Source organism: Pinus tabuliformis, chromosome 6 (assembly GCF_031772625.1).
Source record: "Pinus tabuliformis cultivar Carrire ecotype Pingquan chromosome 6, CPIR1, whole genome shotgun sequence".
In the NCBI taxonomy this organism is placed as follows: domain Eukaryota; kingdom Viridiplantae; phylum Streptophyta; class Pinopsida; order Pinales; family Pinaceae; genus Pinus; species Pinus tabuliformis.
Window position 1 is genome coordinate 1,479,557,070 of NC_142292.1, and position 27,864 is coordinate 1,479,584,933.

The following is a 27,864-nucleotide window of genomic DNA, read 5'->3' on the forward strand; positions in this document are numbered from 1 at the left end:
TGGGAAGGGGAGTAGAGGGAATAGCATTTAATTCTTTAAGAAGTAGCTTTTGTTGATGTTTCAGTTTACTAAGTTCAAACATGGTTATGTTTGCCTTAGTCTTCTTCATATCATCAACAATGTTATATTCCATTGAATCGGATACCACTAGAGTCTTAGATGTTGAAGGAGAACTAGAAGTTGAAGGCTGGTTTTGAGGAACTACTACAGGTGACTTCTTTGGGGGAACTTTTTCCTTTGTTGTAGTAGCGCCTGCGCTCCTCTTCTTTGAAGTTGCCTGGGCGGGTTCAGGAGTGCTTTTACTTCTTGTAGTAACCGGAAAGGCTTCTTCTTCATTCTCCATATCAGAGTTTGGGAGTATAAAATCCCACATTCCGTGGCATTCAGCTACTTCTTCTTCATCATCGGTCTGTGAAGATGTTTCCTCTTCCTCTTCTTCTTGGTCTGAATCGGCATTAGATATAACATTGGGCGGCTTTGATTCGGTTTTCTTAAAAGTTCTGAATGGTCTTTTGTTTGAAGTTTCGGCCACCTGCTTCTTTATCTCAACCATTTCGTTAGACATTGTTTTAAGGACCTTTTGTAAACCTTCCATGTCATACGGGTCCTTCGGGGTTTTCTTCTTGGAATCTTCTTTAAACGAGACTTTTTTAGCTTTTCTATCCTCTAGAGCAGCTTTCTTTTCAAGAGCATTGATGCGCTTTTCAACAGCAAGTGCCTCTCTCATGTTTTCAGCTAAGGTAGGTTTGCCAGCCCTGTCTACAAAAATGGCTATGTTGGCAGGTAGGGCAGTGATATACCATTCGCTTCGGATTTGTTCACTTGGTTTAGAAGCGGTAGGGATTTTATTCAGTAGTTTATTAAATCTAGCATTAAACTCCTTTATTGGTTCCCTGTGCTCTATTCTCAAATTGGAGAGGTCGTTTATTAAAGTTGCTAAGGACCTATCATCTCCATATTTGGTAAGAAACTGCTCTTGACATGTGTTCCAACTGGTAATTGAACCAGAAGGTAAGGAAAAATACCAGGATCCTGCTGATCCTTGTAAAGTGTAAGGGAAAAGTCTTACAACAACATCTTGCTCTGTCACTCCTTTTAGGTTAACTGCTCACATAAAGTTGTTGATGTGTTCTTCAGCCTGGGTCCCATCATCTGGATTGAATTTAGGCAGCCATTTTTCGGGATAATCGGGTAGATCATGCAAGGGTGCAGGCATATTTACTGCTCCTGGCCTAGTCCATGGATATGCCATTATGATAGGAACAGCGGTTGAGACTACTGCTGGGATTCCGGATGTATGGGAAGGGATTAAAGATGAGGAGTGAATAGGTTGGGATATTGAGGCTTCTGATCCCTGGTGAACGACAATTTGCAATGGGGGAGTGGATGGTTGACCTCGCAGAGGAGAGGATGCAATGGAGGAAGTGGATGAAAGCCCTTCACTATCAGATCCTTCAGTGATTTTCTTTGCCCTTTTCCTTTTAGGTAAAGGGAACTCAGTGGGTTCAATACCGAGTTTTTCGCTCTGAAGTCTGGTGAGAGGGTGAGTGAGGTTGAACTGCGAAGTCGCACTGCTTTCTGATACCTCAGATTTCTGTGGTGAAATCGAGAAGCTCTGAAGTTTATGGATTAGAGACTGAACTTCAGGTGATTCAAGACTTAATTGTTCTGTGGTATGATGGGTTTGAGCAGTGGTAGTTGATTCCTCTTCTTCCTGTTCGGGTACCCTGCGAACCAGTATACAAATGGGAAGATCGAGGGGATTCGGAGGGCGAAGTACTCTTGGAATGGCTTATAGGTTTGGACTTATGTTCCATTCACAGCTGATGCCCTCCTTCTAGCACCAATTTTGTTGAGGCCTCGAAAATCGCTGCCACAACAAAGGGGAAACCACCCGGTCCGGACCTTAGTACAGCTCCTTTTCCGTTTGGAATAGTGGCTCCGACTGGGGATAATGGGACCAGTTTCCCAATAATGAATGAAAGTGGGATGGACGAGTAACTTAAGAGGTATGATAGTGATAAGGGAACAACTAAAACTATCAGCGAAATATATATTAACTATAATCTAATCCCGGGACTTATCAATCTTTCCAAGCGTAGCGTTTGATAATCTGTGCTTTAAGGCAGGCATATAGATGACTCTAACACTAAAGCATAGACGTTTAAACCATTTAAGATTGCTCTGCATAATTAGTTATGCAGAGCGATAATAGCGAATTACTACACATTGTCATTCATATCATTGCTACATGCATGATTAAAAGAAAGGCATATCACAAAACATCCAATAGTGGAATGAAATGAAGATTTGCTGTTACAGCGCATACATGTATTCAACAATAGCAAAAGATAATAACACAGCAATTCATATAAAAGGAAAGAGGACAGATGCAGATAAAAGTACCATGTAAGCTGCTCAACAATCCATTATGTAAATCGCTATGTCGCAGTCCTTCCTTCAAACCAGAAAGCATTCCAAACAAGAGACAATAGTGCACAAATGCATAAAACAGCCTTCTCGTCAAATAAAGGACTATTGGTCGAGTTTCACAAAAGAATATAGGCTGAAGCACAGTAGTGCAAACTTCAGCCTTTAAGTCTATTACAAAATTTTACGACCCTTTCCAAAACAATGAAAGGGTCTATAAATACTAATCTAATCTAAATATCTAAGAAAAACTGAAAAGCTATTAAATTGGCATCAATAACTATTTCTCCATATTTCTTGGCGATCTGGCAGTCGGCAGCAATGCTTCATTCGGTGGGCTCTTTGCCTTTAAACCTCAACTGACATATCGCCAGCATTGGCTCTACTTCCGGTGGAGTGTTGAGACGCGACGTGAGCTGGGCATCATATGTGGCATCCTGAAAGTCGGGGATTAGGCACTTGAGAGCATCTGTTAAACACTTAAGAGCCGACCTTTGAGTGTGCGGTTTGATTAGAAAGAGCCAATATGCGTCGGAGGTTAAAGTTTTTACTCCAGCGATTAACTTTCTCTTTTCCTCCAGTGCATGATAACTTGTTTGTTCAATCATGTTCGCCGTGGTTATGCTTCCAGGTGTACACTGAGAGATTATGTTGGCCCAATAGAGTGTATTGTTGACCAAATCAATCATATTGTTGTTAATCATTTTACACCTTGAAGCTGCTCTTTCCGCTTTCATCATTTGAGTGTTCCATTCCGTGAAGAGTATGTCTTTGAATGGCTCATAGATCCTAGGCAAGTTTGCTTCTTTTCCCTCATCAGTATCTTGCCAATCAAGATATGAGGTTATGGTTTCTTCGGTCTGATCTAGCTCATTTCTGGCTTTTTCAATTTGTTGACATACTGCTGTAGATACTTCACATAATGGCTCAGCCTCAGTTAGTTGTTGGCACAAGAGTCTAACCTGAGAGATTAATGCATTATTTATTTGAGCTGCCTCTGCTCTGAAATCTTCGACTTTCTTAGTGCCCTTGATATCTTCGAGCTGTGCTAATAGTTGAGCAATTTGCTCATCCTTTGACTTCGTCATTAGCTCGTTTGCTGCTCTCAATTGTGCCAATGCCTCTGTTAATTCTTTCTGCTTCTGGATTGAGCTCTGATCAATCCTCTGTTTTTCAGTCTGCAGTTGCAGGGTTAATACATTGTTTGCTTGCTGTTGCGCCAGCAACTGCTCTTCTACCTGTGCTGCTTTGTTTCGCGCCTCGGCTACTTCTGCTTGCAATGCACAAATCTCCTGGTCCTTAGTCTTTAACAAAAGACTTACCTCCGATGCTTTATCAATAGTTGCTGCAGAATAAGCTCCCGCATACTGCGATAGCTTGGTTAGATCATCAGAGGGGTCCAATTCTTCCTTCCAGACTACATTCCTCGTGACTGTCTGCTCAGGAAAGGTGGAAGGTTGATCAAGCCTTCGTCTCTTCCTTGAGCGCTTAACAACTGCTTTGAGCCTAGGGCTGTAGAAAACGTCCAGGGGAGGAATATCTTCCACCTGGAGCACAATCTGATTGGAAGGGTCTTTGGTGATTACCTCGAGATCCTTTGAAGTGGGTGGGCCGCTGGTTCCGCTTAGAACCTGAGAAGAAGTGGTGTCTGGTGCGTCTTTGGAGCCTTCCTTTCCACTGATAATGGAATCGAATTGATTCCATTGTTTCAGCAATTCAGGATCTATGGAGGTCTGGGATTTACTCTTCTCCTTTTCTTGTTCCAACCTCTTTTGCTCCTCCAACTCTTTCTGCTGCTGTTCTTCTAACTCCTTTCTCTGTTTCTCTTCTTGCTCTCTTCTTTGCTTATCTGCTAATTCCTTTTTCTGCCTATCTGCCAGTTCTTTCCTTTGTTTTTCTTCTTCTTCCTTCTTCCGCTGTTCCTCCATCTGCTTCTGCTTTCTCTGTTCTTGTTCCTTCTGCTCTTTCTGCTGCTTATCCATTTGCTCCTTTCTCTGCCTCTCTGCCTGCTGCTTCTCTTGCCTTTCCTCCTGTTGTTTATTTTGTTCTTTATTTATAACAGGAGGTTGGCTTGTCTGTTTCTGACCGGGCTCGCTTGAGGAGGACGCTGAGGTTAATGACGATAAATCCAGAGGCAGAGTTTGCAACCTCTGCTCTCTGAGTTTATTGAACTCAGTTAAATTCTCATCATTGTATCTCATCTTGGCAAGCTGCTTGGTTTGGCTTATTGAATCGGCAGCTCTGAACAGGTCATCAAACTCATCCTCTTGATGGTCAATCTTAGTCAGTTTGGCCTGTTCTAGGGCATTGTAGGCAGTTTTATGTGGATCATAGAGTCTGGCTGGCATAGTGGGCAGGGATAAAGCTTGCATCTTTATAGCCTCCTTTTCTGCATGCTGAAGATTATGCAGAGTAAAAACACCCATCCTTAAAGGAAAAGAGGGCCAGCCCCTCTTCTTCTCTTTCTTGAGTGTTTGGGTTACACTCTCAGCCATAATTTGGTAGGATATCTCTCGGGCTAACAGTTTGTCTGGAACATATAGAGGGAGAACATGCGGTTTGGCTTGGCTTCCATAAACCCTAATATAGGTAAAGTGCTCTTCTCCAAACCATCCTGCTACAGCTGGTAAATCAAAGGAAGCGAGATAGGAGATTTTGGGAATAGGCCGATCAAAAATGGAATAATGAATGGGAACCATAAAACCATTGCAAATTTGATACAAATGGTCCTTGTAAGAGGACTTCCACAATTTCCGATGATACAAATGAATGGGCGAAGGGTCTTGGGTGGTCCATCTCCAACCGAGGATGGGAAACTCAGAGTTAAAACACAATGTATCCATAATGTAGGCACTATAATAAAATGGGGGGATTTTCCTTTGGTGACTACAGATTTAGCTCTAAAATCCCGAACAGCTACAGTCAATTTATCAGAAAGAATGGTGGCCCAATCCATGATAAAACTATTAACAGCTGCTTCCATTAGGGGAACCATTTCTATATCGAAATTGGCAGAATCATGTAATCCCCATAGCCTACACATCATAATTCCCGCATAGCAATAGGGAGAAGCCAAGGAATCGACGGAGTACTTACCCGAGCTTTCGTGCTTGTGTTTGGCCGGGTTCTGCCTCCAATCCCGAATGGGCTCAGATGGTACTTCATTTTCAGCTGCAAACTTCTCCACGAAGTCTTTGTTGTAGATTTTCTCTGGCTCAGGCAAATGATACATTTCCCTTAGGTGCTCTGGCTTGAACGACCCGAAAATCCGTCCGTCTCTTGTGTGGAACGTTCTGTCAATGATTGGAATTTCCTCAATTGCCCATCGCACTACATCAGTGTAGGGAAGGACTTGTTCTCTGGCGGCTATTCTGTGAAGAAAGGAATCGGCCAACTCTTTGAGAGTTGCATCGGACTTTTTGAGTGGGTCCGCAGTAGCCACTGTCCCTGAAACTTTTGGTTGCTCAGCTTCTAGTAAATTATATGTGCCCTGCCATGTAGTCTTGTTAAGACCAGTGCATGTAGTGTCTGAAACGAGGCCTTTCTTGCTATTTGCAGCAGCTTGACCTGCTACGGGTGTAACAGTAGAGCCCGTAGCCCTCTTGGATCTTTTTCCCATCATGCTTAAGCTTCTTTCAAAAGCCGAATCCTACACAATTGCAAGAGAAATCGTAACAACATAATAGCAATAACGCTTCACGGTGGGATAGATATATCATTTGAAGCGTGCCAAGATTAATTTTCAAAAGTGGCTGCGGATCCAATCGCTAAGAGGATATGGCAGATGCATTAATGGTGATTTGAGGCCTGCTACTCATTAAATGTGATGATTACACCGTTATCCGGGTGAATGACTCACTTAAGCGTGCAACAGATATTCTGGCAGTTAAACGCAGGTGTTCATTAATCGAAGGGGCAAAATCTTTTAAATACACACGCATTACCTTATCCCTTGCATTAACGGCTTTTTGGGATTTGCGTTTTGTCAACCGGTTATGAATTAAAGCTTTAAGTGATGGCTTTTAAGACTGCCGACCACCGATGAGCGATATCGCATCGTTTCGGGGAATAGGTGCTGCACAATTATCACCAAATGATCGTGCCGACAGCCGATAAGCGAAATCGCATCGGGCTAGCACATGGAAACAGAAGTAGGTGCATATAAAACGGTTTGGGGTTACCGATTGCGATATCGCATCGCATCGGGGGTAGGAATCGGGTGCCTCACCGAAGTGCGTCGAATTCTGCCGACGGCCGATAGCGATATCGCATCGGGTCGGGGCATGAGTTATGAGCCGTTAGTGGTGTGCATGTAACATTGCCGATCGCCGATAGCGATATCGCATCGGCGGAGACCAAAATGCCATTTGAATGCATCTCTCATGTTGTTGCGATATGCGATCTTGCGATCGCTTTATCGCAATAACAAAAGATTATTTATTATTTGAAATATTGATATCCCAAAAAGGCTTAAATACATGAAAACTCGTTTGATTATGCGGCCTTTTTGAACATACAAGTATTGATGCCAAAATTTTAAAAGGGACCCATTCCATATGTTAATTTTTTGAAAAATAAGAATGATATGAAATGGGGGGTTGTTGTAGGGCACAACAGGTATCCCAAAGGAAATGATCTGGTTATCCAAGCTTATACAGATGCAGATTGGGCAGGAAGTGTTGATGATCGTAAGAGTACCAGTGGAACAATATTCTATCTAGGTGGTTGTCTTGTTTCATGGTTAAGTAAAAAAAAGTCTTCAATCTGGTTATCCACAGCAGATGCAGAATATATCGCGGCAGCAGCTTGTTGTACACAAATTCTCTGGATGAAGCAAACTTTGCAAGATCTTCAAGTCAAGTTTGATGAGCCTATTCCCATCTTTTGCAATAACACCAGCACCATCAGTATCTCCAAGAATCCTGTGATGCATTCCAAAACGAAGCACATTCCGATTAAATATCATTTCGTTAGAGAGCAGGCCGTCGAAAGGAATATCAAACTTGAATGTGTTGGCACAAACGAACCAATTGTTGACATCATTACCAAACCATTACCTCGTGAAGCATTTGAGTATCTTCGCCAAAAACTTGGGATTCTCCCAAGTTTTCATTAGACTCTTTCTCTTATCTACTTGAGTAGAAAGGGTGAGTGGAGGTGTGTACAGGTCCGCGGGACGGCTGTTAGGGGGAGTTACCTTTTGCCATTGATGACAAAGGGGGAGAGAAGGCAGTACGAAGAGGTGTCATGATCGCAGGGGGAGTACTTGTGTTGCCATCAATGCCAAAGGGGGAGATTGTTGATCAGTGGTTGTCATTAATGTCAACCCAAGTAGCACCGGGGGCTACCCTGATCTTGCATGGGCATTTTGACTTGAAAACTTACTCTATTCTGAGTCATGGATCTTCTAGATGTGTTCTACTTGTCGAGATGTTTTTGTTGATATATGGCACGCCAAGTAATTCTTCACGGTTTGATAGATATTCATGTTTTAAGTTAGTAACCCTAGTTAGTGGGCTAAAACCCTATGGAGTTGTGGCATGGCATTCATAATTGGTTGTGGTCTTTGAATAGTCAATAATTGATAATATTTTTTTTTGCTCCTAAAATCCCTCCAACATTTACCTGTCGAGGACCCTCTCAACTCAAGACTTTCATATAAATAATGACCCTCGTATCCTCTTCTTGTAGGGATTTTTTGCAATGTTGCACTAATCGTTATCGGGATAATATCAGCGCAGGGAAAAAATCGGAAAAAATCGTAATAATTGGGAAAAAATCGGTAATAATCAAGAAAAAATTGTTTGGTACAAAAATATTCATTTTTTTTCAATTTTTTTAATATTTAAACCATCTACAACATAAAATAAATACATTGACACATAAATATGATAAAAAAACTAATATATAAGATGTTAAATATCATTTCTAGTGCTAAAATCACACATAACAGTGAATCATGTCCAAGTCTTGACTTTTGAGTCCCAACTCAACCTCAAAATATCAACAAAAAATATAATAATGTATCTCATATCATGAGTCATAATGTCATATACAATGAAATGAACCAAATAACTAATACTATTGATTTCCTCTTCCCCTCTTGCGAGAAAATGCTATAGCTTTCCCTTTCCCTCTAGATGTAGATGTTGGTGCTGGTGGAGTTGGCAGTGGAGTCTGTTGTGCTCTAGAAGTAGGAGCTATAGAAGGTAGACCTCGTCCTCTACTGGTGGCAGGGGTGGCCCGGGCAGGTGGTGTCACCTCCTCCTCCTGTTGCTCCAAATCCTCCTCCTCCTCCTCCTCCACTACATCCTGCATTAACCAATCATCAATAGACTCCATGAGAGGCCTCTCGGCCTCAACCCTCCATGCAACAGTGGTGTCCATCCCATCCAATGAGATGGCCTCCATATTAGGTGTCCTCTCAAGTTGCCTCACCCACAATCGAAGATTGTAGTAGGCATAGACCGTGTCATTAAGTCGCTGGGACTCCAACCTGTACAAAGATCATGAAATAATAATTAATAATTATAAAAAAAATATTGTTTAATGAATTCAAAAATTTATTTGGAAATTTGCAATATTTTAAATTTTTAAGTGTTAACCTGTTGCGCTTCTTGTTGTGTATTTTTTCAAATACACTCTAGTTGCGCTCACATCCTAAGGAGCTACATGTTTGGCTAAGAATTCGAATGACAAGCTTTTGCAGAAGGGGTACCCTGGAACCATACATTCTCCACCATGCATCTACAGCAAAACTACAAATAAAATTTTAAATAAACATAAGAAAAAAATGGAATTTGAAGAGACAATGAAATTTGAAACAAAGTTACAAACTAAAAATTACCTGGCATTTTAATTGCCTTATCAGTCACAGCCATGTCAAAGCCAAATGTGCCACCTGCCATCCTATATGTCTCAATTTCTTTAGAGATCTCTGTACGTTCTACTGGAGATCGCACCATCTTCTGGACACAGGATAAGAATCCATCCATGATCTCAGCATCAAATACAAACCCACATGCATAAGAAAATGTGGGGTTCAGGAAAATCCCAGCAGCATGAATGGGACGATGGAGTGTGTTGTCCCATCGCTCATCAATCACTCCCCACAGGAGGAGTTGTCTCTGAAACCCCTCATCTCCCTTATCATCATAGTAGGCCCGAATGGCTTCTTTGGCCCTGTCCATGGCCTCATACAAATAGCCTATTGCGGGCTTCTCACCATCTACTAACCGAAAAATCTTTACCAAAGGTTCAGTAACGGCACACACCTCCTGCACTCCTGCCCAGAAGTCTTCCTGGTATGAAACTAGTCTGCATACGGCCTCTCTCTCTAGTTTGTGGCTCATTGGCAAAGCACGCCACTCCTCTGAAAGAAACATTCTCTTCACATCCCACATAGAATTCAAGAGGGATTGAAGAGATATGAAACTGGTGGCAAATTGTGTAATGGCGGGGCGCACTAACTCTTTGTTGTTGGTGAATCTTCTCATCAAACTAAGCACATATGTATGGTTATATATAAATTCTGTCATGCTTCTTTGACAAAGAGAATTTTCCCTATGTCCTCCAACATCAAATCAATACAGTGTGCAGCACAAGGTGTCCAAAATAAAGTAGGATGTTTGTCCATAAGCATCCTAGCAGCAACATAATTTGCAGCATTGTCCGTTACGACTTGGACAACATTTTCTGCACCCACCTCCAAAATAAACACATCTAGCAAATCACATAAAGTTCTTGCATTCTTGATTTGTGCAGAGGCATCAACAGATTTGATAAACATAGTCCCCTTGGGACAACTAACCAAGAAGTATATAAGGGTTCTCCCCTTTTGGTCAGTCCAACTATCTGACATCACAGTGCATCCTGTTTGTGCCCATGATGCCCTAAAATCCTCCAATCTTTTGGTGTAGTCAAGCTTTTCATTGAAGAATTCGGCCTCTCATGTCATGATAAGAAGGGATTTTGTACCTTGGGCCAACAGTTGCAATAGCATCAATAGTAGGTTGGAAAAATGGATTATTCCTTACAACGCTGAAAGGAATATCACTCCAAAGGAGAAATTTTGCCAGCAACTTGTCAGCTTGTTCTTTCTCAGTTTTTTTAGCATTGAACTGATAGATGGCTGTGAACCAGGTGTGGTTCGAGGAACAAAAAATGATGAGGCAGCTACCGGATTGGTTGATGCTACAGTAGAACCAGTGGCACTTGCTTGTTCAGCTGACTTTTTTAGTTGCCTCTTCATTTCTTCTTTGGCCTCTCTATTGTGGTCTAAAGTTTCCAATGCTTTCATGGCTCTTTGGATGAGTTCAGGATTTGTATTTTTGCAAGGCCCTACTCAAATCCAAGGATTTTTGCAAGGTGATACTTCAATCTATACACCCCCCCGGACATATGGTGCCCACACAACTTGCAAGTCAAGTTTAGTCTATCATTTAGAGCATTAGGTTCACCAAATTCCTAGAAAGGGTCCAATTTCCTTGGCATGTTTGATTTTGAGCTTTGAAGTTGAAAATTTGAATGGTGTTTCAGTGAACCTATGGGAAAATAAGGATTACAATTTAGTATTTACAAGTTACAAACTTACAACTTAGTATTTTACTATTTACATCGTACAAAAACTAAAAAAAATTGCATACGATTTAAGAAACCCCATTCCAAACCCAACTAAAAAAACAATACATTGGACAAATGTCAAAAACCCCATTCCAAACCCAACCAAAAAAACTAAAAAAAAAATTACATTGGACAAATGTCAAAAACCCCATTCCAAACCCAACCAAAAACATTGAAAAAAACAAAAACGAAGTTACAAAACAATGAAAACAAAAAACATTGGTGCCCATACCGTTTTTATGGAGATAATCGGTCTCCTCCTTAGCACACTCTTTGATTTTCTCCTCCACGTAGTTGATTTAGCTCCAAAATGGTAAAATCTCCAAGCCTCCAACACTCCAAGTCTCCAAACCCCACCGTACGCTCTGCTGTCCAAATGAAATGAAAAAAAATCGTGTTTTTCCCTTTTAACACGCGCTGCCCGAGCCTCCCACATTTTTTCGAAAAAATAGGGAAAAAAAATCCAATTACTAAGCGTGATTTTCTCTTTTCATTGAAATTATCGCGATTATACGATCATATCGCGATTTTAACAACACTGACTTTTTGGCTTCAAACAGGTCATCATGGCATTTTTGCTATAACCTTTTTTCTGCGAAGCTGCAGACGCTGAAATTAAAACCCATTTGAGCCGAAATCTTGATGAGCCTCGTGACCGAATTTCAGATCTTGGTTTGCTATATTTTCAGATATATGATCTGAGGAAGCTAGGGTTTTTGCAGGCTCCCGAATTCCATGTCAAATAGGTGACGTTGGGAAAATCATCATAACTTTCTCTTTGAGCATTGGATTCAAATTTCGTAAATAGTCACAGAAAGAGGACGGACTGTAGTTTGTTGAGTAGCATTTTCAGGGCCAAAGGTTGCAACAGTGACATGTGGCACTTCGTACAAGTTCGCTCTACTGAACCAGGCTATAATCAGGTCATTGTGGGAGATTGGGCATAACTATTTCTTGAAGAATCCAATCTTGATCAGACCTGTGGAGTTGCAAAGAGGACTCAGAGGGCTACCACAAGACGAAATTTCAGACCCTGGAGATCCAAAATGGCATAGATACAACCGATTCAATATCGAGCTCCTAGAAGGCAAGAAAAGCATGCATTCAAGGATCACTGCAATAAGGACCACACATCAACAGTCAAGGGTAAGTCTCCAACAGCAAGGTATGTATGATTAAGTGTTTACATTTGAATTTTGAGTATCATCTCTGACATATGTTTTTGCAGGACAACATAAATATATACAGGGTCTCGATTATATCTCTATGTCTCTATATGTCACAGTTAGTTTTGATACCACATTTCGGATGTCCTATTCTTGATACTACACATTTGATGCTACACCAAGTCTGCTAAATCTATATGATGTTGTAAGCTCATGTTACTTGTCTTGTCATAGTTGATAGAATGGTCTCTGTTGTTGTACTTAGAACTTGGTTCATCACAAGTCTAGGGTTTGTCATCGGTTTCTTTTGTATATATCTTTATGTCAATTTTGGATATAGACTTGCATAGAGTTCAAGCCTATATCAAGAGTGGGAATCTTTGTCTACTGCTGCAACAAGTCAACAACAAAATTGACAAGAACATTTTAGGTATGCAGTGTAATTTTAATTTGTATTTATTCATTACTATGCACTTACGTGTGTTTTGCAGGCAGAGGTAAGATGAAGGGTATTTTGTTTTTCCCTTTGAGATTGGGTTTCGTTGGGCAAATTTGCATGTAGGTAGAAGAAGATTCATGGACAACATCAAGCAAGCATTCAAGAGCTGAGGTATCAAATTAAAGGAAGCATTGCAGTAGGACATCCTTTAAAGACATGACAGCCATCCATATATTGTGAAGAAGTGTCAAGGCCAAGATTCATCATTGTAAAGTTGTAAAAGAGTCATTTGTAAAAGTGTCATCATTGGAAGAGTCATTATTGTAAAAGAATCAATCTACCTAGAGTCAAAAAGGCATTGTTGGGAGGTATCGGAGTCTCTGTTGAGATGATGTCATGGTTGGGTTGCAAGTCATAGTGTGATTGGGTGTTCAGTCAAAATCATTGTAAATCATATTGTATCATGGATCGTTGTCCTTGATACGGGAATCCACACTCTTGTCTCATTTTCAGTCATTATAGGGTGGCAGGGAGGTGTTAGGCAGGTGCATGAAGTCACTTGCAGGTTGGAGCATGTGAACACTTCAGGGTCGTAGGTTGGTCTAGGATGTTGGGGCATCCATTCAGTTGACTACTAAAGCAACCGGGTCGTTGGGGCGTCCTTCTAGTGGGCACTGGAGAGGAATGCTTTTCTAGAATTCTAGGAAGTTGTTGCTTTCATTTCAGTTGGGGCTACAGATTAAAGAATTTATTAGAAAAGTGTTTGGTGGTTTTTGACCCGGAGGGGGTTTACCACATAAAAATCTTGTGTCTACTGTGTTCTTTTATTTACTGTTATTACTGCATAAACATTAATAATAATTGAAGATTAACTAATGCTCTGAAAAGATTTAAAAGTGCTAATTGCTAAGGAATACTGATTCACCCCCCCTCTCAGTATTTCCAACATAAAAGGCTAGTTGTCCAATTGGGCCTGCGCAGGCTTTGCGTCACGCTACGCTGCTTGTCACACGTGTTGCTTGAATCAACTGCCAATTTAGACGTCTTGCCTGCTACTGACTGGGAAAATGCTTCTCCGACCCTCTGGAACCTTTGCCCGGCCTTTGGAACTAAAAATGTCTTCCTTCCTTAGCAAATCACACTGCCCTCTAAAGCCTTTGTGCTGCCTCTACGCAGCTTCTTGGAGAAATTTCGGCCTCTCTCTACAATGCAATCACTGGATTTGGAAATATTCCTCCAACTCACTTGTCCTTGCCCCTGATTGTCTCTACTTCCTTCTGAAGCTCAAGCTCTTCTGACAACTGTGTGCTCCTTGGAAAAATCGAACTCTCTAAGGAAATCAAACTCCACAAATATATTCTCCATCTGCCCATCGACTTCTTCTTATAATCCTCTTTTGGACCTCCAATGACCAATATTAATACTTAATCAAGGGCTCAGATTAATTCCTTGTTGATTTGTGTGAGTTTCTAGATGATTCACCCCTTATCTCAATTAATTTTGATTAATTAACTAGATTTCCTAAGTTTAGACTTAGGAAATATTAAAAAATAGGCTAAGAATCTAATTGAGACACTTCTAGGTGGAATTTGCATAAACGATTTTTGGATTATGGAGAACTCGTGTTTTAGCCTCTCCACAAAGTTTCGAGAATAGAACACCTTCGATGCTACAAAAACTACCACTCCCTCTTAGCGAAGAAGGTATTCTAGTGCTGCAGCATTGCTGCTACAACACCCTGTCTTTGTTGTTGATATCTGGCCACTTGAAGCATAAAAACTAATAGCTTGTTGACTAAAATGTAAAAATACACGAGGTATTTTGTAATAATAATTTATTGTATATAAAAATGTTTAGGTGGTGAATGTTACAATGAAGACCTGCATATATATACCTAAGCAGGTATCCTTTCGTGATTTCACTTAACTTAATGACTATTTAACATAATATTTGATTATTTAATATTTACATTTATTTTATTTATTTACTTGTTATGAATTATATTCATAATATAGCCCCTTCCTTTAGAAGCTTTGTCCTCAAAGCTTATTGTCAGTTGTTTCCTTCAGTTTGCATTTGTCATCTCAGCATATGTGATTCGACGCCATTGGCATCTCTGCCTATATAAGTCACTTGGTAACACTATCTTGAATCCAAGGTTATCGATTTTTTTTTTAACTCTATTTTTTTTAATAACTCTATTTTTTTTATATAACTATATTAAATTTATATAATATAGTTTATATTAATTGAATTTATTATATAACATTGCTTGAAACTATATTATAATACTTTAATATAGTTTTGATTTTTTTTAACGTGATTGAATGGGATATGACGGACATACGCGTTGGTCGAGGTCCCTGTTGACTACGGCACTTAACCTAGACCATGATACGATGTCGTAACCTGGACCATGATACTCTGTCATCGACAATGGGCATTCACTAATGGTCAGCGGATAATGTCGAAGGAACGGTGCCATAAAGAGTTCAACAACACTATGGAATGGTTGTGGAATGGAATGCGGGATAGGCAGAAAAAGGAGCGCGGAACAAACAGCAAGCAAGGTTGCAACGGACAACAGGGGGGCAACATTGTCGGTGCGGTTGGGCAAGGTCTTCTACTGGAAAAGCGAGCAACGTCCAACAATAGGGATGGCAACACCAGCGATGCTCCTCTCATGGCCGAAATGCTGGCAGCTGTGGCTGCGTGCAAGGTTGTGGTCCCGAAAACCCCTCACACCAACTAGATTGTATCCGACGTGCTACTGGATTTCATCACCAAGAAAGACGACTGGATTGTATCCGACGTGCTGCTGGATTTCATCACCAGGAAAGATGACTAGATTGTATCCGATGTGCTGCTGGATTTCATCACCAGGAAAGACGATTGGATCGTATCGGCGTGCTGTTGGATTTCATCACTAGGAAGGAAGCACAAGACAAAAATGTCATCAGGTTCTTGGTTTATGTCGATGTAACTTATTAACATGTTCAGCGGATCCATGGCATATTTGATCAGATGAAGTGGTTTGTTTATTTCAAACCTGTACTCCACGATATCTAGCACTTGTTCTCGCCCCCTTTTCCTCACGACACTGCAGGTCATGCCAGAAGGTTGATTGACGAAATATGTATCATTGAGGCAATTCTCTTCTGCACCCAAAGTTTCTGGTAGTCGCATTGGTGGATTTTCATTTTGAACGATTATTGCAAGCTCATTAGGGGTAATGTAATATTGAGGGTGCAATCGAAGGGAAAATTGCTTGTGGAGTCTTCCATCGAACATGGGATAAATTTTCAATGAGATTTCACGTGAAGAATTATTATGGTTATACAACCTGATCTCCCTACTACAAGGAGATAAAACCTAAAATGTAAATTCCCCCAAGGAGTGCCACTTTCATCTGGAACAGTATACAACTTTTTGTACTCTTTTAATTCGAAAATTGTGAATAGTTTTTCCCTATTACTATAAATCACCCCCCTATAATTTGGAATATAAAAATCGCAATGATGTATTTTATCTAGATCGAAAATACCTTCTATATGTTGTCGTTTGTCTTGCTATAACCAATGTAATTGGAATACTCTTGAAAATTTTAAGAGGAACCCCACCAACAATTAACAATGAATCATTATAATTATTGTAGCACACAAAGTCCACTATATCTGGGGATCACATTATTACAGGGCTCCCAATATCGTGAGTAAGAGGTGAGATTTCTCCATTTTCATATCGTAGATATGGAATAAGATCATGTTGCCTATAGAGAAAAAACATTATGTCACTGACTATCACAATGTCACTTATAGAGGAAGTCTGCGGAGGGTTCTTGAATTCTTGTAGATGATATTCCAGAAATGTAAGCATAGCCTTAGTTTTCTGGTTCAACTCTCGAGCTTTCAGGTACAGTTGCTCAGGGTTTCTTCTATGCCTTTTACCGTGATGCATGGCCTTGATATTTGTTGTTGTCACTGCAATGCCCTTTACTGACTTTATCGCTTCTGGAAGAAGCTGCTGCTTAAAGAATTCATTTCCTTTCTCCCGCTCTTCATCTGCCTACTTTGGATCAAAACCTTCCTGTTGTTCCAAATCTTTCTTTACTTTCTCAGCTTCATTCAGTTTCTTCAATGTATGTGGATTATGATGTTCTGTAAGTACTTTCTGGAAGGTTTCAATTGCTAGCTCATAGTCCTTAGAACATTTAGCCGTCTTAACATATACAATTCCTTTTTTAATCGAAGGTCATGCAATCATTTTAAAATCTGAATGAAGCTCCCTCCCTCTTTCAACATCTTTCTCACAGTCTTGAATGCAATCTTCATACTTCATCATTCCCAAATAGACAACTGCTCTATTTGTTCAGATATCTTCATCATCCAGATCCATTGCTTTTGAATATTGCTTAATAACAACCTCAAAATCTTCCTTCTTGTAAACTGCATTTCCAAGCTCCTTTTCCTTCTGTGCCTCTGCTTTTTGAGCCGCCCTCTCTTTCTCCTCATCTAGAATATCCATTGGTTCTGGTTAACCTGGAGGTGGGTGTAATGGAAACTCCAGCTCTAAGGGAGGGCCTATTAGTTTCTCCTTTTTCCTTTTCTCATATTGTTGCTCTTCTTCTAATTCATACTAATCCACTTCATCATGTATTATATCTTCCTGATGTAATCCCCTTTGTTCACTTCCTCCCTCTGAAGTAGCCCTACCAACACTTTGCACTGGACTATGCTGAGAAGCATATTCGAATTGTTCTTCCTCGCCAGTATAACCAAAAACATCATGCATATCTACTGTTGAACAAGTTACATGGTGATCATCACCTTGATCACTTAGTTCTCTAATTGGCTCAGTATGTACTCATTCTCCCTTACTTTCAATATCAACTTCATCTGAATCATCATCACGATCTTTTTTAATTTCTTCATCGTTATTATCATCTTCCTTATTATCGATTTCCTTTCGACATGCTTTAACTTCTGTATATGATTTTTCTACTTGTTGAAATGCTTGAATTTTACTAAACTGCTCAACGCAATCAGGACGTGAACGTAATGACAAATTGTGCGGTGAACAACGTTCAAAGACCCGCATGATTATATTGTGTGCAATGGCTCCGATACCACTGAAGCATAAAAAATGATAGCTTGTTGACTAAAATGTAAAAATACACGAGGTATTTTGTAATAATAATTTATTATATATAAAAATGTTTAAGTGATGAATGTTACAATGAGGACCCACATATATATACCTAAGAAGGTGTCCTTTCATGACTAAAAGACATGCCTTTTCACTTAACTTAATGACTATTTAACATAATCAATATTTGATTATTTAATATTTACATTTATTTTATTTATTTACTTGTTATGAATTATATTCATAACACCACTACCCACCAACCACTGTGCAACTCTAATGCTACATTTGTGCTGCTGCTGACACTGCCATACTGCGGCCAACTCTGTATTTGCACTGTAAATCCCTCTCATCTATTGTTGCTGCAATTACAACTACTACAATTGAGAAGCATCCTAAATACTGAATAAACTGCGTCTGCTACATCTGTCTCCCGAGTCCTGACTGTTACAAGCTACTGCACTGTCCACTGAAGAATTTGCGCTATTGTTGACTCTGCTACTGAGCATCTTACTCTGTTGTAAACACTGCATTGCACTTCTCAACACTTGACTACTACTAGTATGCAACTGTCACTCGAGATCTGACTGCGTCAATGACATTGGTCCATCTTGCTACTGAATACTCTGGGCCCCCATAGCCAAGTAATAATCCATGAGGTGGGCTCCTCAATGGACCTTGCCCATCTTTGCAACTCTCTAGGGCTACAACTCCATGCCGCCTCTCCTGGAGCTATAGCTGCAAACATAGCACAATCTGATATACTTAATACTGCTGCTACTACTGCTCTGATAATGCTTCCGCATTGCTGTTGCAAATCCTGCAATAATGATTTTGATCTCCCCAGATCTTGAAGCGCTAGCTTCCATAGGGTTGATCCCTCTGAAGCTACATTCCCTCTGAGCAATGTTGCTTGGGAGCGGGAGCGGGAGCGACAGCGGGAGCGACATTTTCAGAAGCCCCTGGTTTGGGAGCGAATCCGGGAGCGATTTTTTAAAAATATATATTTTTTATATTTTTTCATTTTTGATACATATATGTCAACAAAAACATGTAGAATGATGAATTAGACATAAAAAAACATAGATTGATCATTGAACCATATCACATCAATCATCTGGAAATTATAATCGTCATCAACCATGTCCACAAGTTAGTAAAATACATATTACAACTGCAGCATATTGAGTCTCGTGAATCATGATTCATCAAATTCAATCTTAAAGTTTCAACTTCAAGCTTTCAAAATTGAAAATTCAATAACATTTATCATCATTGATCACCAAAGTTGTACTTGTAAGCTAAGTTTAACCATTACAAGAAGTAATATCTTAGATATTTCTAATTCCTAACTTCTAACTGTTAACATGATATGAAATGCTATAAATTTATAAAATGAAACATGAATAATGAAATGAAATGAAACAACTTTAGTCTTTCACGAAGCATCATATTCATAATTCACAATCATTACCAATGAGTTATAATTGCCAAGGCCCAACTTCAAACTTCAAATCTTCATTGTCACAGTGATATATTGTTTACAAAAAATATCATTATGATATGAAAGAGTCAAGAGTCAAGAGTCAAGAGTCAAGGACTCAAAACTCAACAGTTATGAAAACTAAAGTCTAATAGAAACTAAAAAAGACAAGTAAACTATAAATCTACATGTGGCCCTTGCCATGAGAATCTCCAGGGGTATAAGCAGGTCATGGTGGTCTTCTAGGAGTCTCCCGCACAGACCGACGACCAGAACTAGAACCTCCACGTGAAGGTGTAGATGGAGGTGGCGGCAGCAAAGGAACAAGACTCGGACCTCGAGCACTGCTACTGGATGGTGGAGGTGGAGGTGGCATGGCTGCTGCAACTGCTTCATCTTCATCCCTTCCAAGTTCCTCTTCCAGTTCTTCAAGATGTACAATGCCATCCTCCAAATTGTCATCCTCTGGGTGATTGTCCCAAATTTTATATGTGGGATCCTCATAAGCCCGATCACAGTAATGACTCAACAACCTTAAGTTGTAGTGCACATAAACCAAGCTTTCTGCTTGGTTTTCATTGAGTCTGTTTCTTTTCACATTATGTATGTAGCTGTAGGTGCTCCAACACCTCTCTGTAGAAGAAGTATTTACAACCTGTGAAAGAACTTTTTTTGCCAATTTTGGCAAAAGTCCCTGGCCGCCATATGTTTCCCACCATGTAAGAGTATCAAATCTATCTCTGTCGTCCATTGCATGGAAGTTACCATACAAACCAGTGCCACTGAAGTATTTGCCTATTTCAAGGCGCACAGCTGCACATTCCTCCCTGTCAGGTATCAACTTTTCTAATGCTTCCAAATATCCTCTAGTTACCTCTGCATCTAAATGGGGTTTGGTCCTAATCCCACCCACTGGTGTAGGTTGGCCCAACCAAGATGTAGAGTAGTAGTTTGGCGTAAGGATATACGCCAAGCAATGTAGTGGAAGATTAAGTCTATTCCACTGTTCACACACACAATCATGAATCAATTTGTACAAGTCGGGATCTCTGTTATGAACAATATCTTTTATTTGCCCCAACATGGTATCCATCTGCTCATAGACCTCGCCAATCACTGGTTTGTCTGTATCTGCAAACCGAATCATGTGATAAATGGGCTTGGTGAAATCCAATACTTGCCTCACACTTGTCCAAAACTGACCATCAAGAGCGGCCTCCTCCACCAGTTCAAAACCTCGCCTGTCAGCTGCATTTGTAGCCCTTTCCTTTAATACCTGCCAATGTAGACTTGATACCATGCTAGCCAATGACTCTCTTACCTTCAAAAGGCGTCTGAAGGTGAGGTAATAGCTACCAAATCTGGTCTTCGCAATCTTCAACAACTCCAATCTCGAGTGACTGCGGAAAAGGCCATGGGTATTGCTATGATTTGTAATAAATTTTATCATTTGTTTGCCTTTCTTGTACAAATCACCAATCCATTGGTATTGTGCTTTTTTGTTCTTGACAACATCATGCATTAGAAGGTTCAATGTGTGAACCAAACATCCAGACCAAAACATGTTGGGGTATTTATCCTCAATAATTGCTCCCGCTGCCTTACAATTAGGAGCATTATCAGTGATGACTTGGATGACATTGTATGGCCCAATGTTGCACGAAGCGGGAGCGAAGCGGAAGCGCGAAGCGGAAGCGCGGAGCGCGGAAGCGTCATTTTCCAAAAATCTAGGAAGCGAAGCGTCCGCGGAAGCGTCTGCTATATATATATATATTTTTATATTTTTTTGCATTTATACTCAAAACAAACATCCCAAATACCAAATTAATTGTAGAAGACATGAAAACATGCATATTTTTGCATAAATCAAGATAGATATGGCATCCATGATTCCATTGTAGTTACTAGTATGTACAACAATCATCTATATTCTAGCTATTACAAACATACATCAAATTTTTAAGCATATTATAAAACATAAAACATTTAAGCATATTATAAAACATAAAACATAGAGCATATTATGATTTATCTAGCAAGTGAGCAACTGTCAACATTTGTCATGTCCAAAATTCAAATAATAATGTTTACAAAATATGTCACTTGGTCACCGCCAAGCCAAAAAGGTTCAAAATTCAAATTCACAAGTCTACAAGTCTAATGAGTAATCTATGACAAAAAGAAGTAGATTGTGAATATATCTACTAATCTCTCCTCCTTCCACCACGAATAGAACGTGATGGCGGGCCTCCACGTGGTGGCAATGAAGAAGATGGTCCCTGTGTAAGTCGTGGCACTGGAACTGATGAAGAAGAACCCCCTGCCGTTGGTGTTGAACCATGGAACCTAGAAACCAAGGGACCAGATGGGGGTGGGGGTTGTGGCATATCAACACCCGTGTCATCATCCTAGAATCGCTCAAAAAATTCATGCAAAAAAAAAAACACTAGTTAACAAAAAAATTAAAAACATGAATTAGAGAAATGCTTTATAAGGGAAAATTGGAAAATTCATACCACAATGGACATACCTGGATAAGAGAATCCTCTAATTGCTCTAGTCGCAACACTCCATCCTCCAAATTGGGCTCCTCTGGATTCTTGTCCCAAGTCAACAAGTCTTTATTAGACTTTGCATCTTCACAGTAATGGGACAACAATCGCAAGTTGTAATGAACATAAACCAAGCTCTCTGCCCGGTCTAAATTCAACCTGTTCCTTTTAACACTGTGGATGAAAGAATAAGAGCTCCAACACCTCTCTGCAGAAGAAGTGTTTACCACCTGTGATAGCACCCGCAATGCCAAACTCTGTAGAAGTGGAGTAGGCCCTCCATGCATGTTCCACCACTCAAGAGCAGAAAAATGCTCTCGATCTTCAATTGCATGCATGCTCCCAAATGGACCAGTGTTGCTCGTATAGTTGCTCACCTGTCTCCGTACCAATGCAGCCTCCTCATTATCAGGGATTAATCTACTCAATGCAGCCATATATTTTTCGTGAACCTCTTTATCTTGGTGTGGTTTTTTCCTGACTCCCCCCCAGGTGCTGGTTTTGAAAGCCATGATGGATGATAGTATTTAGGTGTCAAAACATATGCTAATGCATGCAATGGAACATTTAGCATATCCCATCGTTTTTCCACCTCTTCACGAATATAATTGTACAAGGTGGTATCTCTAGGCTCAACAATGTCTTTAATCTGCCCCAACATGCTATCCATTTGCTCATACACCTCCCCAATTACTGGTCGATCTGAATCTGCAAACTTGATCATGTAATAAATTGGTTTGGTGAATTGCAAAACATATTTAACCTGTGACCAAAAGTAACTGTCAAGAACAGTGTCCTTGACTTCATTAGCACCATTTGTGTCAGTGTTAATTTCATCCCATGTTTCAGCACACACCAGATTAGTTAAAGCTTGTCTCACCCTCACTAGCCGCCTAAAGGTGAGGTAATAACTAGCAAATCTTGTCTTTGCAATTTTAAGCAATTGCAACTTGGAGTAAGTGCCATAGAAGTAGTTTACCCTTGTATGCCCTGTGATGAATTTAATGAGCTGCTTCCCTTTCCTGTAAACCTCAGCAATCCACCCACAATCTTTGTGTTTCACAATATCATGCATCAAAAGGTTCAATGTGTGAACCAGGCACCCAGACCAAAAGATGTGTGGATGAGTACGCTCAATAATTTTTCCTGCTAACTTACAATTTGCTGCATTATCTGTGATCACTTGAACCACATTATTCGGACCAACATCTTTGATTGATTTCAATAGGAGATCTGCAATGTTTGGTGCAGTTGCACTGATGGAGGAGGAGTCATGAGATGCAATAAATACTGCACCACTAGAAGAAACACCAAGAACATTTATCAAATGTTGGTTTCTAATATTTGTCCACCCATCTGATACAATGGATACCCCAGAATCCACCCACTCATGTGTAAAACGTGTCAAAGCTCTTTGAACCTTAGCTTTTTCTCTTTCTAATAACACTGTTCTAGCTTTCTCATAGTTGGGGGCCTTGTATCCTTTTGGGGCTTCATTGATGGCCTTTACCATTTCATGCCAATAGGGAGAGCGAAGCACATTGAATGGTACACCGCAAGCACAAAGAAAACGGACTATCTTTCCATCCACATCATCCCTCCCAGCAACATTAAGGAAATCCCCTATTGTTTTTCTACCTCCAGAGGTTGCAAAAGTACCATGAGGAGATGGGCAACTACCAAATTTAGAGGTTGCACTTGATTCAGAATGAGTTTTTTGTTTCTTGTTTTTTCGTTGTGCAGCCATCTCAATTTGGATGTATTTTTCTCTTTGTTCACTTGAAATGTTTGGGCAAATGGTTACCCCCACAGAACCCTTTTTTTCATCACTGTCCAGCACCCCACAAAGATGCCTCCTCAGACGGGTATATGAACCCGTATATGGTTTTCCTCCATGACAACCATGAGGGCACAAAAATTTGTAAGATCCACCACCCTTTCCCCCTTCAAGTTTGGTCACATAGTTCCACAAGGGATTTGATGTACCTTTCCCATCTTGTGCTTCAGTGTCCCCTTCAAGTTCATCCCCTTCCTCTTCAAACCCTTCCTCCTCATCATACATTGGGTCACCAAGTTCATCCCCTTCCTCTTCCCCTCTATTCCTCACCCTTGCCATCATTAAAACCAAGAGTGGAATGATACATAGAAGCCAAAAGAACACCATCTTGGAATATGGATATAGGTGGTGGACAACCTGTAAATAAAGGAGCAAGTAGAAACAATGGGAAAGAGTAGGAGAGGGAGGAGAAAAATACAATTTTTTTTTCAAAAAAACAAGGGAGTTGGGGGTTTGAACTTACCTCTTTAGCTCTTGTAGATGAAGTCCTCCAAGCTCTTGCTCCAAGCTCCTCCTCCTTCTCCTAGCTCCTCCTTCTTCACTCCTCCAAGCTCTCCTCTCTTCTCCTCTCCTTTCCTCTCTTCTCTTCTCCTCTCCTCTCTTCTCTTCTCCAACTCTCATAAACTCAAAGTGAGAAAATGAGAAGAGAATGGGGGCTTTATTCTTTTCTAAACTCACCCTAAAGTGACCCTAACCCACCCCTAACCCACCCCCTCATGCCTAGTTAAGTTAGATTTTAAATGAAATTAAAAAAAAAAATTGATATCCGCGGGTTGCGTGCGGGTTGCCCCGGGTGGCGTGCGCTTCCGGGCAGGTTGCGTGGCGCCACCTCATGCCCGAACCGCATGCCGAAGCGCGATTCCGGGGGGCCGCAACCTCATTTTGCAGGAGTCGTTTCAAAAATGCGGAAGCGCGCAACCTAAAAATCGGAATCGCGATTCCTCTGTCGATTCCGGAACGCTTCCGCACGGGTCGCGGTTCCGGGTTAGGATCCGGGGGGGGGGGGGCGATTCCTGCAACCCTGGTATGGCCCAATACGGTCAATTGTTTCAAGTAATGCTTCTGCAATGTTGATGGCGGTCATGAACTTGTCTGAGTAATCATGTACAGTTAGAAAGATGGGACCACTAACAGACACAGCAAGAACACTTATCAATGGCTTGCCTTTTACATTTGTCCATCCATCAGATACAATGGACACCCCATGGTCAGTCCAAGAACTTGTCATTCTATTCAAAGAATGTGATATTTTTGCTTTTTCATGATCAAGGCCAACGGTTCTTGCCTTGTCATACCCAGGGCTCTTGTATCCTTTAGGGGCATCATTTATGGCAGAAACCATTTCATGCCAGTAAGGTGAGCAAAGAACATTGAATGGTATCCCACATGCATAGAGAAACCTGTAAACCTTTGAATCCACATCATTCCTACACCCCTCATCAAGGAAATCTGATATGGTTCTACGCTTTAAAGTTGATGACCTTGTGCCTCCATATCCACTGCCTTGGGAGGATGCTGAAGGAGTTCTTTGTGATTGTGAGCTTGGTTCAAAGAAACCCCTTGATTTTTTTTATTTGTATTGGGCTTCCTCCTCTTCCCTTATGTATTTGGCTCTATCCGCTGCTGACACCGCTGGACAAGTTTTGATTCCTATTTGTTTGTCTCCATCCCATGGCCTTTTCCCGCAGAGGTGTCTTCTAGCACAGGTGTATGAACCTGTGTAATCATTGTTGCAATGGGGGCAATGAAATTTAGTGGTTCCACCCCCTCTCCCTGTTTCAGCGCTTTTAACATATTTCCACAATGGGGTTTGGTCTTGTTTAGTTTTTTGAGGGTCATGTTCACCCTCCTCCAGCTCCTCCTCACCGGGGTTTTCATCAATTCGACTTTCTCCAGCTTCTTCATCCCCCTCTTCAGTTTGGCCCCTCCGTTTTCTACTCTCCAGCACCATAATAACCATAAAAGGGACCAAGAAGAGGAAAATGCCAAGAAATATAGCCAGGTCCATGGTGTTTGATATTTGTAGGCTTTTGAATCTGCAAATTAATTTAATTTATTTAGATTAATAAATTTAATTTAGATTCATGATTTTGAAACTAAATAAGGTTAATAAACTAAATAAATTAAATTAAACTAACTAAATTACTACCTAACTAAATTAAACTAACTAAAATAACTAAATTACTAAGTTACCTCTTTGCAGGCTTGCTCCTTGCTCCTCACTTCTCCTCACTCCTTTGCTCTTGCTCTCCAGCTCTTCTCAACTCATTCAAGTGATAATGAAATGTTTTTTGGCCCATTGGGCTTTTAAAACAATTTTTTTTTTTAAATTAATAATTTTTTGGGGTCCACAGATTTTTTTTCCGCCAGAACGCTCCCGGCGCAGCCCAATTTGCTCCTGGAGCGATTTTTTAAAGGTCGAGAGCGATCGCTCCCGGGTTTTTAATTTCACTCCGGGAGCGACGCTCCCAACAACGCTCCTAAAATTGGCAGGGAGCGAAATTTTTTTAGTCGGGAGCGCGCTCTCGAAATCGTTCCCATTTGGAAGTGATTTCAGAAGCGCGCTCCCGAGCCGCTCCCACCCGGAGCGCGGATCGAGAGTGGGTTCGGGGGGACGGAACAATATGAAAGATAAATCATGTGAGTACGATTTTTTATTAACAAGAGATATACATTTATAGTACATTATGTGACCGTTGGGTTTCACATCCCAAGGTCCCTTGGACTCCTTTTGTCCATTCGGCTTCCACACTAACCCATTGAGAATTAGGTGTCCAACATTCCCCCCTTAATCCGAAGGGTTATGTATGAGTCCAAGAAGAGAGCTGTAATACAAAATGTGCAAAAATGCATGGCAGCACTAGGTTGAATGTGTTGTATGAAATGTTGGTATAAAGGGTGGTGGTTTAAGGATGACCACCAACACTGGAACGCTTAGTGCAGTTCCCGAAACTCTTCCAAAACTGGCAAGAAGCTGAAGTCTTCTGCTAGAGGAAGTGCTCCTATTGTTTTGAAGAGGGAAACCTTCAACCAATAAAGGGAGGTCTCACCCCGCATAAAAGGGAAAACTTCAACCTAAAAAGGGAAGTCTCAACCTGTGATGGTTTAAGGATGACCAACAACTCTGGAATGCTTAATGCAATTCCTGGAACTCTTCCAAAGCTGGCAAGAAGCTGGAGTCTTCTGCTAGAGGAAGTGTTCTCAATTTTGTTCCTGGAACTCTTCCAAAACTGGCAAGAAGTTGAAGTCTTCTGCTAGAGGAAGTGTCCCAGATTGCCAACTGAAGGCATGCTCAGGGGCATCTTTGTTTCTGGCTACAACTCTGAAACTGGTGTGGCAGGTTGTGGCTCAGGCTCGCTTGATGTGGCTTTGAAGCTTGTAGATGACCATCATTTCCCCCACTGTCAGATACAAGGTGAGATGATGGAGAAAACTCAACAGCAAGATTGTTTAATACTCTGGAACAAGTTCTGACATGCGTTTGGAATATCTTCTTGGCTGTTGATGCCCATTGCCAAGAAGCGATCCATCCAAGATGAATCTTTGTTCTTGCAGGACATTTGTTTCTGAAGCATCTGTGTGAAGAATGGTTGGTTTTATGACAGTGCTTACATGGATGAAGATCAAAACAGTGATCTTTCAAATGGCCAACTCGGTCACAGTGTTGGCATTTCACGACGACCTGTTGTTGTTGTTGTTGTTGTTGTGGAAGAGGGGCAGAATCTGGAGCAACTGACAGTGAACTGTTATGAATAAATCCAGCACTCTGAAACTGAATGGGCTTGGCGTAGTCTGGAATATGAAGGGACAAGTCCTTGTCATATCCAAGACCAGTTCTATGCTTGTTGTGGACAAGCTGTTCCCAAGGTCTGATGATGGGCTTGGGAAGTGCAGAATGAGTTTCTGCATCTGCATGTACAATTGTTGCTTTATTGGGCACTGGATCTGAATGAATTTCAACAATATTGTCTCGCTGTTTATGGGAGTCTGTTTCAATCTTCTGAACAGAAACAGATTCAGAATAATGACTCCACTGCTGTAATTCTTCCTGCTGTAGCTAAGATTCAAGCTGCAAAAAATCAATCTTTTCCTGTGCATTTTATAGACATGTCTGAAATTCTGAGAGAGATCCTATGCTGATTTGTAATGTGTCATCAACAGTAGATTGTATAAGAGTTTTCATGAACTCT

The 27,864-nt window shown here is 40.7% G+C and overlaps 2 protein-coding genes across 7 annotated transcripts in view; one reads left to right on the forward strand and one right to left on the reverse strand.

Annotated features, from left to right (window-relative positions):
- Positions 1-27,864, forward strand: part of TPR5 (Tetratricopeptide repeat (TPR)-like superfamily protein) — a 365,268-nt gene that overhangs the window by 323,133 nt on the left and 14,271 nt on the right. The window lies entirely within an intron of this gene.
- LOC149264220 (uncharacterized) lies at positions 21,328-22,418 on the reverse strand. The gene is made up of 2 exons (XM_089389372.1): positions 21,816-22,418; positions 21,328-21,693 (listed from the first exon to the last, which is right to left on the reverse strand). Exons 1-2 carry the CDS (start codon positions 22,347-22,349, stop codon positions 21,490-21,492), a joined length of 738 nt encoding a protein of 245 aa, XP_089245498.1. The 5' UTR covers positions 22,350-22,418; the 3' UTR covers positions 21,328-21,489.